General features: G+C 39.3%; 1 protein-coding gene across 1 annotated transcript in view; it reads left to right on the top strand.

Moving 5' to 3' along the window:
* DNAH5 (dynein axonemal heavy chain 5) overlaps window positions 1–15591 on the top strand; it is a 205660-nt gene that overhangs the window by 67712 nt on the left and 122357 nt on the right. The window contains exons 33-38 of the mRNA XM_022581405.2: window positions 1058–1270; window positions 2010–2234; window positions 3644–3816; window positions 13228–13406; window positions 13799–13986; window positions 14322–14516. Coding sequence (XP_022437113.2) covers window positions 1058–1270; window positions 2010–2234; window positions 3644–3816; window positions 13228–13406; window positions 13799–13986; window positions 14322–14516 — 1173 coding nt within the window. The remainder of the gene's footprint in view (window positions 1–1057; window positions 1271–2009; window positions 2235–3643; window positions 3817–13227; window positions 13407–13798; window positions 13987–14321; window positions 14517–15591) is intronic.

Genomic DNA, 15591 nt, shown 5'->3' with positions numbered 1-15591 from the left:
CTTACTAGAGAACAAAACAACAACAAACATTTGCATTTACTTTATAGTTTGCATCACAGTTGTTCCTTGGTGTCTGTGGGGAGGATTGGTTCCAGGACCCCAGCAGATACCAAAATCTGTGGAGGCTTAAGTCTCACATAAAATACTGTAATATTTGGATATACCTACATATGGTTTCTAGATTACTTATAATACAATACAATGTAAAGGTTATGTAAATAGTTGCCAGCATGTGGCAAATTCAAGTTTTGCTTTTTGGAACTTTCTAGAATTTTTTTTTTTCAAATATTGATCAGAGGTTGGTTGAGTTTGTGGATTCAGAAACCATGGATATGGAGGGCCAACTGTATTTTGCATAACTGGCATGAGTGTCCTGTAAGGTGAGTTGGGAAGTAGGACAGGCATGATTTTTAATGACTAAATAGAAGCAAGAAATTTAGTCTCCGAGATGTGTCTTCCAATATTGGAAGGTCAGTGAATAGCACAGCCCCATTTGAACCGTATTTTAGAATTCCAAATACTGCACATATTCTCATTATGCCATACTGCATGGAAATTGAAGTGAAATGACCAAACTGGGAGCTGGGCTTGCATTAGAATATATTATGCGCAACCAACAGCTCCTGTAAAGAGCACAATGTTTAGTATAGAATTGGAATTGCCTTGTGAGACATTTGCATTGATCATTTTGACCAGGTCATTGCTAATGTCAACTTGATAATCTCGTGGTGTGGATGACAGGGACTTAGAGAGTCCTATTTCATCTTGGGGAACTTTAGAGATTTTTTTGATTATCACATTTGTATTGAACGTTTCTCTTAGAAAACAAGTTTTCCCCTCTCTGGTATAGACTATTCGCAATTGATTTAGTATTCCCTTTTCGATTTCATGGATAGCTTTTTAAAAATTTGTTTTGGAATTGATTTTGTATCATACTTTGCCTTTTATTTTATAAAATGTGGCTTAACTTTCTACAGGAAGGATAACATTGACAAGAGGGCAATGGAGGAATTCATTCTTTGTGTAAATATAGCTTCTTTTTGGGCTTCTAACACAGATCTATGATCGCATTCTGTCAGTTTCCTCTCGAGAGGGTGAGACGATTGAATTGGATAAACCCGTGATGGCAGAGGGCAATGTGGAAGTTTGGCTTAATTCTCTCTTGGAGGAATCTCAGGCCTCATTACATCTTGTGATTCGCCAGGCAGCTGCAAATATTCAAGAAACAGGTTTCCAAGTGATTGAATTTCTTTCTTCCTTCCCTGCTCAGGTCAGTGTATTGAAATTGGAAAGTAATTTTTATAGAATAGTCATTTTAGATATCAGATATTGTCTATTGTAAACTACACAGCTGCCTATAGTTTAACTCTAGACCAATATTAAGATTTTCATTAGGATTTGTTAAATATAGATAAGCTTAAAGATTTCAACTACAGATTACTTGGTGTTATGTATCTGTATCTATACATATATATTTATAAATATACACATATTTGTGCTGAGATATTTGATAATGTTTTCTTTAACTTAAAATATTTTTTTCCTACTGAATCTCTTCAGTACATAAATCATAAAATGTACTGAGTGTGTTTTACCAGAAAAATGAGAAATATGTTTCAGCAATAAAATACAGAAAATGATGTTTTCCTAGTCATGTGATCAATAGAGATTTTGTGTCTACTATGTGTAGACACATAGTGTTAGTTTGGGGAAAGTAGGTTTAAGACGTATTCTTTCCGTACCAGTAACTTAAAATCTATCTAGGGAGAAATATGACTTAGAATGAGAAGAAAAAATCTGTAGACATGTCATGAGGCTGTATATACTTAATTGTCAGGTAAACAATATGAATAGAGTCTCCATAGGTTTTGAAACAACCCATCAAGTTGATGTAATCAAGGATGGCCTGACATTTGCATAATAATCACAGCTGTTTACTATATTGTGATTTCTATTTAAATATATTCATATGCCATACGCACTCATAAAGCCTTTTTTATTTCCATAAGGTTGGATTATTAGGAATTCAAATGATATGGACACGGGATTCAGAAGAGGCTCTTAGAAATGCCAAGTCTGATAAAAAAATCATGCAGAAAACCAATCAGTCTTTCCTGGAGCTACTGAACACATTGATAGACATGACAACCAAGGATCTGAGTTCCGTGGAACGAGTTAAATATGAGACTTTGATTACTATTCATGTGCACCAAAGAGATATCTTTGATGACCTGGTAAATGCTTTACAGATGCTGTGGCATATACAGAAAAGCAAATACTAGAAACTATCTTTGTTTACCCACTGGGAATAGTTTGAATGAATTCAAAGAAAAGGTAAAATTCAGGCAAAGAAGCATCTTCATGATGAGAGATTGTTTGTCAGACTTTCTTTTCAGTCTTTAGCTGAAATTTCAGCTCTTTTCCAATGATCTCGGCTAAGGTGTTTTGGAGGCAATTAGACTTTATTTTAAAATTCTTTATGTGATCATTTTTAATGCTGAAATGTCATGTAGCATCCTGAAAAGCTTTTATTTGTCTTGTGCTCCTTTTGATTATTAGATTGAAGATGACCAGTTTCTTGCTATAGAAGTAATAAGTGATATTGCTAGTAGAACTGCTTAGTAGCTCCTTTAAGGCTCTTCATAAATCACAGCTTTAACAAGTTATGCTACATTTTATGTCATTGATTGCAAATGGTCTTTCCTAATATAGTTTGTGACATTTAGGAGACATGCGGATTTTGCCTTTAAAGAAAGAACAGGGATGGAAAAGAGAGTTTCGTAGCTATAGAAAATAAGAAATGGGAAAAGAAATGATATTTGTCCTCTACTATAAAATACAACATTAGATAACAGGCATGAAGCTCTTATTTTCATAATAATTTTCTGGATCGTGTCTCACCCCGTTATTTAAAAAAGATTATGAAAGATTGGTTCTGATGTAATGGAGGTAAAGGCAATGCATTCAAGCTGTTACGTGCTAATCTCCTCTCTTAATAGTTAAGCACACTGTTTGCCTCAACGAGAAATAAAGGGCTCAGGGTAGGTAGTTTTAGATTTCTTATTTGTCAAAGAAAAATGATTAAAGTGGCTTAAAATTTTGGTTAAAAATATTCAGAAAAAAGCATTGCTGGGCAATAACCTGCCATTTAGATGTTAGAAATTTTGGCCCCCTGCAAATCCTAGGAAGGGTAATTAACGGATTAAAAAAAAAAAAACCCAAGAATGTACTTTATCATTATCATAAGAGATGACTTTTTTCCTAATGAGATTGTTTAGCTGTATCTTTGTAAAAGCCAAATGTGTTTTTTCATAGGTTGTATTTCATGGTTAGGACTGTGGTATTGGACATTTAAGGGTGAAATTTAAGAAATGAATACCTTCCTCTTAAAATAGATCACGTTATTTAAATTGCGGGCCACAATTAGTTTCTCTTGACTTCTCCTTTTCTCATGTCGTTGAAAGTATCTTTTTTTGCTGATCAATAAATGAATGGGTTGGATGGTGATGTAGTTGACATCTCCCAAGTAGTTGGGCTCTCTTTGCGTTCCATTAACTTCACATTATGATCTCCCTGAATGCTAATGCGTATAGTTAATAAGCGGTTCTCATCTCAGTTTTAACACATACCTTTTGCATTTCAGTGTCACATGCATATCAAGAGCCCTACAGACTTTGAGTGGCTGAAACAGTGCAGATTTTATTTTAACGAAGATTCCGACAAGATGATGATTCACATCACAGATGTGCCGTTCATATACCAGAATGAGTTTGTAGGCTGTACTGACAGGCTCGTTATAACTCCCCTCACAGACAGGTGATGGAAGGGTTCTGTGAATCCTCAACTTCTCCCTCCTCCACCCCCAACCTTCTCATTCTCTCCAGGTGCTCAAGGGATTTTGGCTGATGGTCTCTTTAGGCTTTACAGGCTCTTTTATATTAAAGTCTTCGAAATTCGGTGTGTTTAGCTTTACACACATGTCTTCACATTAGTAGCTTTGTGACTAAAACAGACTTTGCTTCCTTTGCCTTCAGTCTTATAGAGTCTAAGTTTAAATGACCTCCGTGGACATCAAATGGGAAAAAAGCGAATTAATCGCTATGTATCAATAGGTGCAAATCACCATGGGCTTTGAGGGCTGCTTTAGGGGACTGTGGCACTTATTGTCATTACAGAGACAATAAGGTGGTTTTTTAGCAGGAAAGAAATGGAGTATGAACACTGGTGAATCGTGATGGAGAGGACATTGACCTGTCCTGCCCTCTGCCTGTTATTTACCAACTGTGTTAGCCAGAGCCGCCATGCAGTTTCCCTGGACTCAGTTTCCTCATCTGTAAGATGTACTAGGTTATCTCCAGGGGTCCTTCCTCCGTGGCTAATAGCCTGTAGTTCACTTAGTTTAATTTGAGCTTTGTGGCATCAGCTAATTGTATATGTGCTGTTCAGGGATGCTTTGAATACTTATGTTGGACAAAATGGCTGAGTGTTAAAATCAACATTGGGCCTAAGGAGAAGCTAAAGCTGAATATCAATCATTTTCACAGGATGAACCCCTGGGCTACTAGATTGAAAATATTATCCGACAAAGTATAAAAGTTTGACGTAATAGCCCTGTCTGTGAGATTTTTCCCTCTGCTCAGTTGTGATACTGAATGAAATGCTCACTTTTACCTGAGGATTGAGGAGTAGCAGAAGATTTTACTGTCCTTTTCTCCTCACATTTTCTTTGTCTTCATACACTCCATATTCCTTCTTATGTCTCATTAAAGATGATTTCTTTTTTTCTTTAATTTTTATTGGAGCTTAGTTGATTTACAGATGTAAGTTTCAGGTGTACAGCAAAGTGAATTAGTTGCACATATACATATATCCACTCTTTTTTTAGATTCTTTTCCATATAGGCCATTACAGAGTACTGAGTAGACTTCCCTGTGCTACACACTAGGTTCTTATTAGTTATCTATTTTATATATGTCAATAGTAGTGTGTGTATATCAGTCCCAATCTCCCAATTTATCCCTCCCCCCCATATCCCCTGGTAACCATATGTTTATTTTCTACAAAAGATGGTTTCTACCGGATGCTTATGGATGTCTTTTTGGAGTTGTTCTCTTTGTTTTGAAGTGCAGAGGTGAATAATGACAAAATTTGGAGAATCCCTTGAAACACTTGTAACAGCTATTTCACACCTTCTCTCCTTCCAGACCTCAAGCATCCCCCTCCATTCCTCTCTCGACCGAAGGCCCCGTTTCCTGTTTTACTGAGAAGATAGATGCTACCACAGGAGAGGACCTGCACTCATTCCCCACCATCATGTCTGCCAACCAAGCCCCTATCCTTATGCTGTCCACTTTCTCTCCTGGTTTTAGGGGTGGAGTTTGTGATGCCATCCAAAGCCAACACCTTCCACTGAAACAGTTATTTTCTCTCTGGGAGCATCATCAATTTTCACTTTCTACTGGATCATTCTCATCAACGTACGATGTGCTATAATGGCTTCCAGAAAGGAAATCCTACAGTGAATCCTCTAGTTTCCCTCCCATTTCCATACTCCCATCAAAATGCCTCAAAATCACAGTTTTTTCTATCTATTTTACCTTGAATTCACACCATTCAGGTTCTATGAACAGGTTTTCTGTTGCTTTCATAACAAATGACCACACGTTTAGAAGCTTAAACAGCACAAATTATTTCACAGTTGCGTACGTCAGAAATGTGGCACACACCTTGTTGGACTAACATCAGGTGTCAGCAGGACTGTGGTCCCTCCTGGAGTCTCTAGGGGAGAATCTGCTTTTTGTTTTTTAGTTTGTTGGCAGAATTCTTTTTCTTGTGGTTGCAGGACCTATGTCCCCACTTCCCTGCAGACTGTCAGCTGAGGGCTGTTCCCAGAGTCTGGAGGCTGCCGTATTCCTTGGCTTGTGGCCCCTTCCTTCATCTTCACAGCCACAACCATGGGTTGAGACTCCTTCATGCTTCCAGTCTCTTTTCCTTTTCCCGTCTCATGTCTCTGACCCAGTCTTCCGCCTCCCTCTTCCCCTTTTAAGGACTCATGAGATTAGATGGGGTTCACTGTGTAATCCAGGATAATCTCCCCATCTCAAGGCCTTTCATATTAATTACATCTGCAAAGTCCCTTTAGCTGTGTAAGGTAACATATTTACAAGTTCCAGGGATTGGGATGTGGATATCTTTGGGGGACCATTATTCTGCCCATCACACTTTCTTCCCCCAGTAGGGCAGTCACCCAGATCCTCATGTTGCTAAATCCAATGGTCATTTCTAGTTCTGACCTTCCTTGACTAGTCAGCAGCATTTGCATAGGTGATCACTGTCTCCTTTTTGATACACTTTCTTCATGTGGCTTCCAGGACACAATATTCACCTAGTTCCTCTTGTTCTGGTTCTTCATACCGTCTCCTACTGGTTCCTCTTCATCTTCTTGACCCCTAATCACTGAATGCACCAAGGCTCTTCTCCATCATTCACTCCTCAGGTGATCTCACATGGCTTTAAATATCATCTAGATGTGGACTCTCCAATCTCTGCACCCTGACAGGGCTTCTCCCTTGAACTGCAGACACATACATTCACTTGCCTATGTGACATGTTTTCTTGGATGCTTACTGGGAATTCACACTTATGGTTGATTGTCCGCCCACAAAACTGCCCTCTTCTCCGGCTTTGCAAATGGCAATTCCATCCTTCAGTTGCTCAAACCAAAATCCTTGGAGTATCCTAAATGCCTTTCTTTCTCTCACTTTATTATCCAATCTATCACCAAGCTTGGTCACCACCACTTTCAGAACTCACTTAGGATGTGGCCACTTTTCTCCCCTTTGCTGTTATCATGTTAGTCCAGGCCACCATTATGTCTAGGCTGGATGACTGCAATAGTCTTTTATCTGGTCTCCTGCTTCTGCCATTGCCTCTCAGTTCAGACACTGGAATATAAGTCAGGTCCTGTCATACCTTTCCCTTGATCTCCACTGTCTTTCCATCTCACCCAAAGTAAAAGCCAATGTCCTTACATTGGCCTATAAGACCTGCCATTATCTGATCCCTGCTACTCTTTCTCCTTCCTCATTGAGCTCCAGCTACTTGCTCCTTGGCTGTTCCTTGAATAGTCTCAGCACACTGCTGCCTCAGGACCTTTGCACTTGCTCTTGCCTTAACTGGGAACCCTTTTCCTTTCAATCCTGGCATAGCTGACTTCCTCTTCTCCAGGTCTCCGATTGAATGTCATCGCACATGGGTCTTTGGACTTGACACATTTGAAGCAGCAATCCCCACACTCCTGAACCCTCCTAACCAGCTTGATTTTTCCTGTTTTCTACTTTTGAATAGTTTATTTCCTTCCTTTAGGATATCAGGTATATCCTTTGAGGTATAGATTTCCTGTGATTTATTCACTGCCCCTAGAACAGTTCTGTGCCATAATAGGTACTAAATAAAATTTCCCAAATGAATGAAGAAATGTTTATTTTCAAAGTCACATCTTTGTGACGAAAAAATTAAATAGTACCTAAAGATATAAAGTTGAAAGTATGAGAGGAAAATTTTTCTATTTTTCAAAAGGATCAGTAGTTTATTTTCTAAGAAATTTCAAATGCTTATATGTCAAGATTCTTTTTAACTTTCATATATAGGTATCAGATTATACAAACTTTTTTGCAACTTGATTCTTTCACTGTATTAATTATCTCGTATATATTTCTGTATCAAAAAGCTTGAGAACTTTAAAAGCAAAGTATGTAAGTGGAGGTGGTTCTAAAGTTTGTTTCCCCCTGTTTCACTCTAAATGTTCACTTGTTTGTTCTTCTCTAAGTTGATTACGGGAGGAGTGAGTCACCATTTTTGGCTGGTCATTGGGATTGCATTGCAAGATTGGCTGCCTTTTTACAAAAGAATTCCTCACTAAGATTAATACTTGAATAAAACAAAGGCCAGAGACCTTGACATCTTGTCAGCTTTTCACGGACTGCCCTGTGAGAATTCAACAATGTTGATAGTGATAGTCTCTGGGAAACGTGACATCATTTGGATGGAGTTGCAGATATTTCAGATGATAAAATAGTCAATAAATATGCTAAAAACATATAGTGCCTTTTTCGAAAAGCTCATGGTATTTTTCATGACCAGTCCTTCCTTTTACTTCTGAGCACAAGTCGAGAAGTCTGGAATCTTTCTTACTACAGTAAGTCCCCTACATACAAATGAGTTCCATTCCGAGAGCACGTTCGTAAGTCCAATTTGTTCGTAAGTCCAGCAAAGTTAGCCTAGGTACCCAACTAACACAATCAGCTATATAGTACTGTACTGTAATAGATTTATAATACTTTTCACACAAGTAATACATAAAAAACAAACAAACACAAAAAGTAAAGAAAACATGTTTAATCTTACAGTACCTTGAAAAGTACAGTACAACAGCTGGCATCCAGGGGCTGGCATCGAGTGAACAGGCAAATAGAGTTACTGACTGGAGGAGGGAGAGGAGGTGGGAGATGGCAGAGCTGAAGGGTCATCAGCAATAGGAGACGGAGGGAAAGTTGCAATTCCACTCATGCATGATGTTGATGGAACGCACGTTCGCATCTTTGAAAGTTTGCAACTTTAAGGTTCGTCTGTAGCGGACTTGCTGTACTGCTATCACTTAAGACCGAGGGCAGCAGAAATTGAAGACTGATGGAGACATCTTATCTTCTTGATAAGAAATGTAAACAGGGGAATTCCCTGGTGTTCCAGTGGTTAGGACTCTGCGCTCTCACTGTAGAGGATCTGGGTTTTATCCCTGGTTGGGGAACTAACATCCCATAGGCCGCGCAGTGTGGCCAAAAAAAAAAACGTAGACAGGCCTCATGACGTGTGTTCTTTCTCTGACATTCTCACAGCTTCCGTGAGTTATACCTGGATATTGGCCACTGGGCTGTGTAGTCTTGGCCAAGACAGCTAACCTTTCTGAGTCCCTTCTTTTGGAATCATTGTGTGGACTAGATGTAATGTAGGTCGGGACCTACATTAATGTAGGTAGGGACCCAGCACTGGGCCTGCCACTGAGTAAATGTTAGTCATCATTAATAATGTTGCTATGACTATTGTTTTTCATTCTTTTTTTTGTTTGTTTAGAATTTTTTATTTTTTAAAATTTATTTATTTCTGGCTGCGTTGGGTCTTTGTTGCTATATGTGGGCTTTCTCTAGTTGCGGTGAGTGGGGGCTACTGTTCGTCGTGGTGCGCCGGCTTCTTATTGTGGTGGCTTCTCTTGTGGAGCATGGGCTCTAGGCACGCGGGCTTCAGTAGTGGCACACAGGCTCAGGAATTGTGGCTCGCGGGCACTAGAGCACAGGCTCAGTAGTTGTGGCGCATGGGCTTCGTTGCGCTGCGGCATGTGGGATCTTCCCAGACCAGGGCTCGAGCCTGTGTCCCCTGCATTGACAGGCGGAATCTTAACCACTGCGCCACCAGGGAAGCCCTAGAATTTTTTAAATTGAAGTATAGTTGATTTACAATATTGTGTTAGTTTCAAGTGTACAGCAAATTGCTTCAGTTATTTTTTTTCAGATTATGTTCCATTATAGGTTATTATAAGATATTGAATATAATTCCCCATGCTATACAGTAAATCCTTGTTACTTATCTGTTTTATGTATAGTAGTGTGTATCTGTTAATCCCATACTCCTAATTTGTCCCTCCCTCTCTCTCCCACTTGGTAACTGTAAGTTTTTTTTCCATGTTTGTGAGTCTGTTTCTGTTTTATATATATATTCATTTGTATTTTTTTTTTAGATTCCACATATGTGATATCATATAGCATTTGTCTTTCTCTGACTTACTTCACTAATATTCTATAGGTTCATCCACATTGCTGCATGTGACACTGTTTCTTTTTTTTTTTTTTGTGAATGAGTAATATTCCATTGTGTGTGCGTGTGTGTATATATATCTTAAGCCAATCCTTTGTTCATGGGCACTTGGGTTGTTTCCGTGTCCTGGCTATTGTAGCTATGAACATTGTGGTGCACGTATCTTTTTGAATTAGAGTTTTTGTCTTTTCTGGATGTATGCCCAGGGGTGGGATTGCTGGACCATACGGTGACTCTGTTTTTAGTTTTTTAAGGAACCGCCATACTGTTTTCCATAGTGGTTGCATCAATTTACATTCCCACCAACAGTGCAGGAGCGTTCCCTTTTCTCCACACCCTCTGCAGCATTTGTTATTTGTAGACATTTTAATGGTGGCCATTCTAACTGGTGTGAGGTGATACCTCATTGCAGTTTTGATTTGCATTTCCCTAATAATTAGCGATATTGAACATCTTTTCATGTGCCTGTTGGCCATCTGTATGACTTCTTTGGACAAATGTCTATTTTGGTCTTCTGTCCATTTTTTGATTGGGTCGTTTGTTTTTTCAATATTGAGTTAATCATTGATAACACATTCTTTACCAGCCTTTCCTTTCATTTCTCCTTAAGACTGTCCTATAATCAAAGAATCTATAACTAATCCAAGTTCTCAACAAAGATAATTAACTTTCTGATGCATATACCCTGTTGTCTTGACAAGTTTTTCAGCATTTTAGAATCAATACTGTTTAAGAATAGGAGCTGAAAGCACTTCTGGTTTACGTGTGGTGAAATGCATCTAGATCACTATGAATACTTAATACTATACTTGCGTGCTAATGAGCCCTGGGTCATGGGGTTGGTCATTGTTCATTTGGTGCCAGGGTCACGTTCTGCATCTCTAACTCTAGTAGCTACTGGGAAAGGAGGAAGCAGATAAAAGTGTATGGCTGGACCAGCACAAGCCATTTATTCAACAGATGTTCACAGAATACTAGGTGACAAGGGTTAGGCAAATAGCTGGGGGTAAAAGTAGTTCCTGACAGCAGAGAGCTTATGGCCATCTAGTGGGGAGGCAGGAAAGTATAGTAGAGCTGCTAAAAGGCCACTAAATCACATAAAGTCCAAACCTGTTCATGAATGATGAGATTTTTGAAAGCAGCAGAGACTGGAAAGGAAAGCAGAGAAGGGAGGGGGTGAGGTACACATACATGTAGAATGCTCTGGAGAGAATCATGTCAACAAGTACATGAAGATGTTCTGGCAGATCCATGCTTGTCTTTGAAAGGCAAGTCCTAGAGGGTTTGGGTGCCAGCATATTGGCCTCTGTACCCCAACACCAAATTAATTCTCAGAGACAGAGTTTGGGGTGAAGTACAAAAGCATAGCTTTATTGCTTTGCCAGGTTAAGGGGGCCACAACGGGCTAATGCCCTCAAAACCGTGTGTCCCGATCTGGAGGGGGTAGGGAGGAGTTTTACACTAATGGTTCAGAGAGGGCGTGATCAGCCTGTGGACATTCTTCTGATTGGTTGGTGGGGAGGTAAGTGGGAGTCGGCATCATCAACCTTCTGGTTTCAACTGGTCTGGGGTCTATGTGCTTGTGTGCAGCATGCAGTTAACTTCTCCCACCTGGCAGGGGGTTTCAGTATCTGCAAAACAGCTCAAAGATATTGTTATGAATATCCTGTGGCGGGGAACCAGAACCCTGCCCCAAGGCTGCACTATTGTTTCTTTTGACTGTTCCTCCCTTGTCTCACATCCCGTCCCTTCCCTAATTAGCAACTGTTTGAACCTGCTTCCTGGAACTCAGGGAAGGTCGTGGAGGCTGAATGAAGCCTGTTTCCTGTAATCAAGAAATAGGGGACACAGAAAGGCTTTTGTGCCCAGGAGCCGCACAGGGTCCTGCTTGGTATCAATTGGACTGAAGTCCCACCTATTGGAGAAAGTGAGGGATAAATCACTGGGCATGGTTGCCCTTTTTTCATGTAAATAGCATGATTTCTTTCTGGTAACTTAACAACTTGCTACTTCTTCAGTTTAAATATAAACCCAAATGATCCCATGATAAGGAGAATTTGCAAGACAGAGCAACTGGGTGGCCAGAGTTCCTGGAGATTTATTCCTTACCGTGAGAGTGTGGACGTGTCCTAGACCTGGGCAGTGTGAAAGCTTGTGGCCACACAGACTGGCTGAAATCTCTGCTCCCTCCACCATGACCCTGAGAAAAATTATTCCATCTCTGTGAGCCTCTCTCCTCATCTGTAATATGGTGAAAATAAGTGGCTTCCCTGCAGGGTTCAGTGGGGTTTAAGTGCCATAGTGTAGGTGGAGCTATTATGACACGTTAGCTGTTATTACAGAGACTGCTGTGCAAGGGATAACAAGAGTTCAAGAGGAAAGATAAGACCTTGGGAATCAAAGGAGATCAGGCATCCTTCTGGTTTTATACCCACATTTCCTTCTTTGAATCCAGGCTCATTTTTTGCATTCGGGGCTGAGTCATTTACCTGCCTTTTGGGGAACCCAAACCCAATAAAATTGAGAACCCAGGTGCCTCCAGATGGGTGTGCTCACTTCTCATTCCCACACTTCATTGCTGGATAACCACTTTATTTTCTTCAAAAAATTTTTTCAAGTCCAGATGAATGCTTTAGAGTTTAGCCGTAAGAAAGCCCTAAACTGCATTACATTATAGATTACCTCCTTTTACGACACTGGGTGATGCTGGGAAATTGAGCAATTCATCAGCAAGTTATCGGTTGTTTTCCTTCGCAGGCATTCTTGTATTCTCTCACCAGAATCTTTTATTTGTTAATATCATACTGTAAGGTACAGTAGAAGGTATTTGCAGGTTTAGTAGGTGCTCCCAGAAATAGATTTAAGGTGTGATTATTTAGCAACGTGTGGTTTAAATCTCATGTGATCATTGGTTTCCAAGTTTATCAAATCATCGACTCTTAGATTCAAAAGGGGATTAATCTACATAATGGCCCCCAGTCTGTTTCCTAGAATACCCTTCTTTAGATGTTGGTAGATTTCTGTGAAAAAGTTGCCAAATAAGTTTTGGAAATGCTATGTACTCTTTTTCATAATTGAAGATTGTGAATATACATCATCATAAAAAATCCTGTTGAACCTTTTTAAGAGTTTTCAAACGTATGTGACCATAGACCACTCCCTCCTTCCTTTTTCCTCAACACATGTTAATATCCATAAAGATAAGTGTATTTTAGGATGCAGTTTTGGAAAGGTTATGTAGGGATAATGGTCAGGATCTTCCTTTTTTCAATTTTGTGCCTGTATCATGTCACTGCGATGTCTCAGAAGTATCTTCCAGATGCCAGTGGTGTGGTTCTAGCGATTTCTCTACCACTCCAGGTGTTATATCACGTTGGCTCAAGCTCTGGGAATGAGCATGGGTGGAGCCCCCGCTGGACCAGCAGGAACAGGCAAAACAGAAACGACCAAAGATATGGGACGATGTCTTGGGAAATACGTCGTGGTTTTCAATTGTTCAGACCAGATGGATTTCCGAGGACTTGGACGGATTTTTAAAGGTGAGGGTTATATTTTTTTTATTTCATGAGAAATTTAAGCTAAGGTGGAATATCTTGTTGAGATTTATTTTTCAACAATTGGCTACATCTTAGTGTCATTTTCCAACTTTGTAAAACTTTTTGGGAAACCTGAATCTTACCAGTGTTGTGTGGGTCAAATGTCAATATCACTTGCCTTGGTAATGTTCCTTTATCCCTGCGGGTTGGGTGTTTACAGATAAAGGGTCACATTGTGAGTTATTTTGGAGGCATTTTATGTATGATCTATTTGTTCAACTTTATGTTTGAGCAAACTTATCTGTGGCTTGACCTGGCAGTTGCATAATGCTCTTTTTCTTTGACTTTCCAAAATTATGTACTAATTGGATTTTCTATTTAATTTCCGTTCTAAGGACTGGCTCAGTCTGGATCCTGGGGTTGTTTTGATGAATTTAATCGTATCGACCTACCAGTTCTCTCCGTTGCAGCACAGCAGATTTCCATTATTCTGACATGTAAAAAGGAGCGTAAAAAATCTTTTATTTTTACTGATGGAGATAATGTGACTATGAACCCTGAATTTGGGCTTTTTCTAACTATGGTAAGGAACCACAAGAAGAGCTACTGAACTTCAGCCTTCTTTTCACAGTTTTCACACATGTCCCTGTTCATATGTCACTTATTTTCCATGAATGGAAATTGGGATTGTAATTTTCACCCCTGTTTGAAAACCTTTGGTGTTAAACAGAGCTCATATTAATAACTCATGACTTAGTCTCTCCAGTTAAAAGGAGAGTGAGATATGTAAATGAATTTTCTGGTTGTCATTCCAGATTTGTTGTGTGTGCATAATGAATCTTTTAATATCATGCTGATGTGTTGCGCTTGTTACCCCATGACCGTATCATTCATCCTTGGGTTTTATTTTCTGTATAGAATCCTGGCTATGCTGGGCGGCAGGAACTCCCTGAAAACTTGAAGATTAACTTCCGCTCCGTGGCCATGATGGTGCCTGACCGACAGATTATCATCAGGGTGAAGTTGGCTAGTTGTGGCTTCACTGACAACATTGTTTTGGCCAGGAAGTTTTTCACGCTCTACAAGCTGTGTGAGGAGCAGCTTTCTAAGCAGGTGTGACATTCTGAAGGTCCCTATGTACTTAGGCATATTTAACTTTTTTATTCAGTGCTGGAGAGGGTGTGGAGAAAAGGGAATCTTTCTACACTGTTGGGGGGAATGTAAGTTGGTGCAGCCACTGTGGAAAACAGTATGGAGGTTCCTCAGAAAACTAAAACTACCATATGACACAGCAATCCCTCTCCTGGGCATATATCCAGACAAAACTGTAATTCGAAAAGATACATGCACCCCAATGTTCATTGCAGCACAGTTTATAATAGCCAAGACATGGAAGCAACCTAAATGTCCATCAAAAGATGAATGGGTAAAGAAGAAGCGGTACATATATACAGTGGAATATTACTCAGCCATAAAAAGAATGAAATAATGCCATTTGTAGCAACATGGATGGACCTAGAGATGATCATACTAAGTGAAGTCAGGCAGAGAAAGACAAATATCATATGATATCAATTACATGTGGAATCTAAAAAAATGATACAAAGGAACTTATTTACAAAATAGAAATAGACTCACAGATATAGCAAACAAGCCTATGGTTACCAAAGGGGAAGGCAGGCGGAGGGGTAAATTAGGAGTTTGGGATTAACATATACATACTACTATATATAAAATAGGTACACAACAAAGACCTACTGTATAGCACAGGGAACTATACTCAATATTGTGTAATAACCTATACCAGAAAAGAATCTTAAAAAGAATACACATATGTATATGTATAACTGAATCACTTTGCTGTACACCTGAAACTAACACAATATTGTAAATCAGCTATACTCTAATATAAAATAAAAATTAAAAAAAATTGTGGACTGGGGTTGTTGACAAGGTACCTCATATATACAAAGTAGAAAGTTGTATCATGGCAAAAACAATTTTACATGCATAGTTTTACTAAGTACATTTGAAGAAATTAACATTTAAGGCATAGAAATGAAGTTAACACTATCTGAACTGACTTAAGAGCCAAAGAATTATGAATATTGATGTTTGCTTTTTATCTCACCTGTTCATTCATCATAATGTATGTCATGTGTCCTCATGGTTTTGAGGAACCTCTCAA

This window comes from Delphinapterus leucas, chromosome 3 (genome assembly GCF_059928025.1).
Source record: "Delphinapterus leucas isolate spDelLeu-1000000601 "Yukka" chromosome 3, BTC_Dleu_Yukka2, whole genome shotgun sequence".
Lineage (NCBI taxonomy): Eukaryota > Metazoa > Chordata > Mammalia > Artiodactyla > Monodontidae > Delphinapterus > Delphinapterus leucas.
The sequence above is the reverse complement of the archived record's forward strand: the minus strand, read 5'-3'. Positions and strand labels throughout refer to the sequence as shown.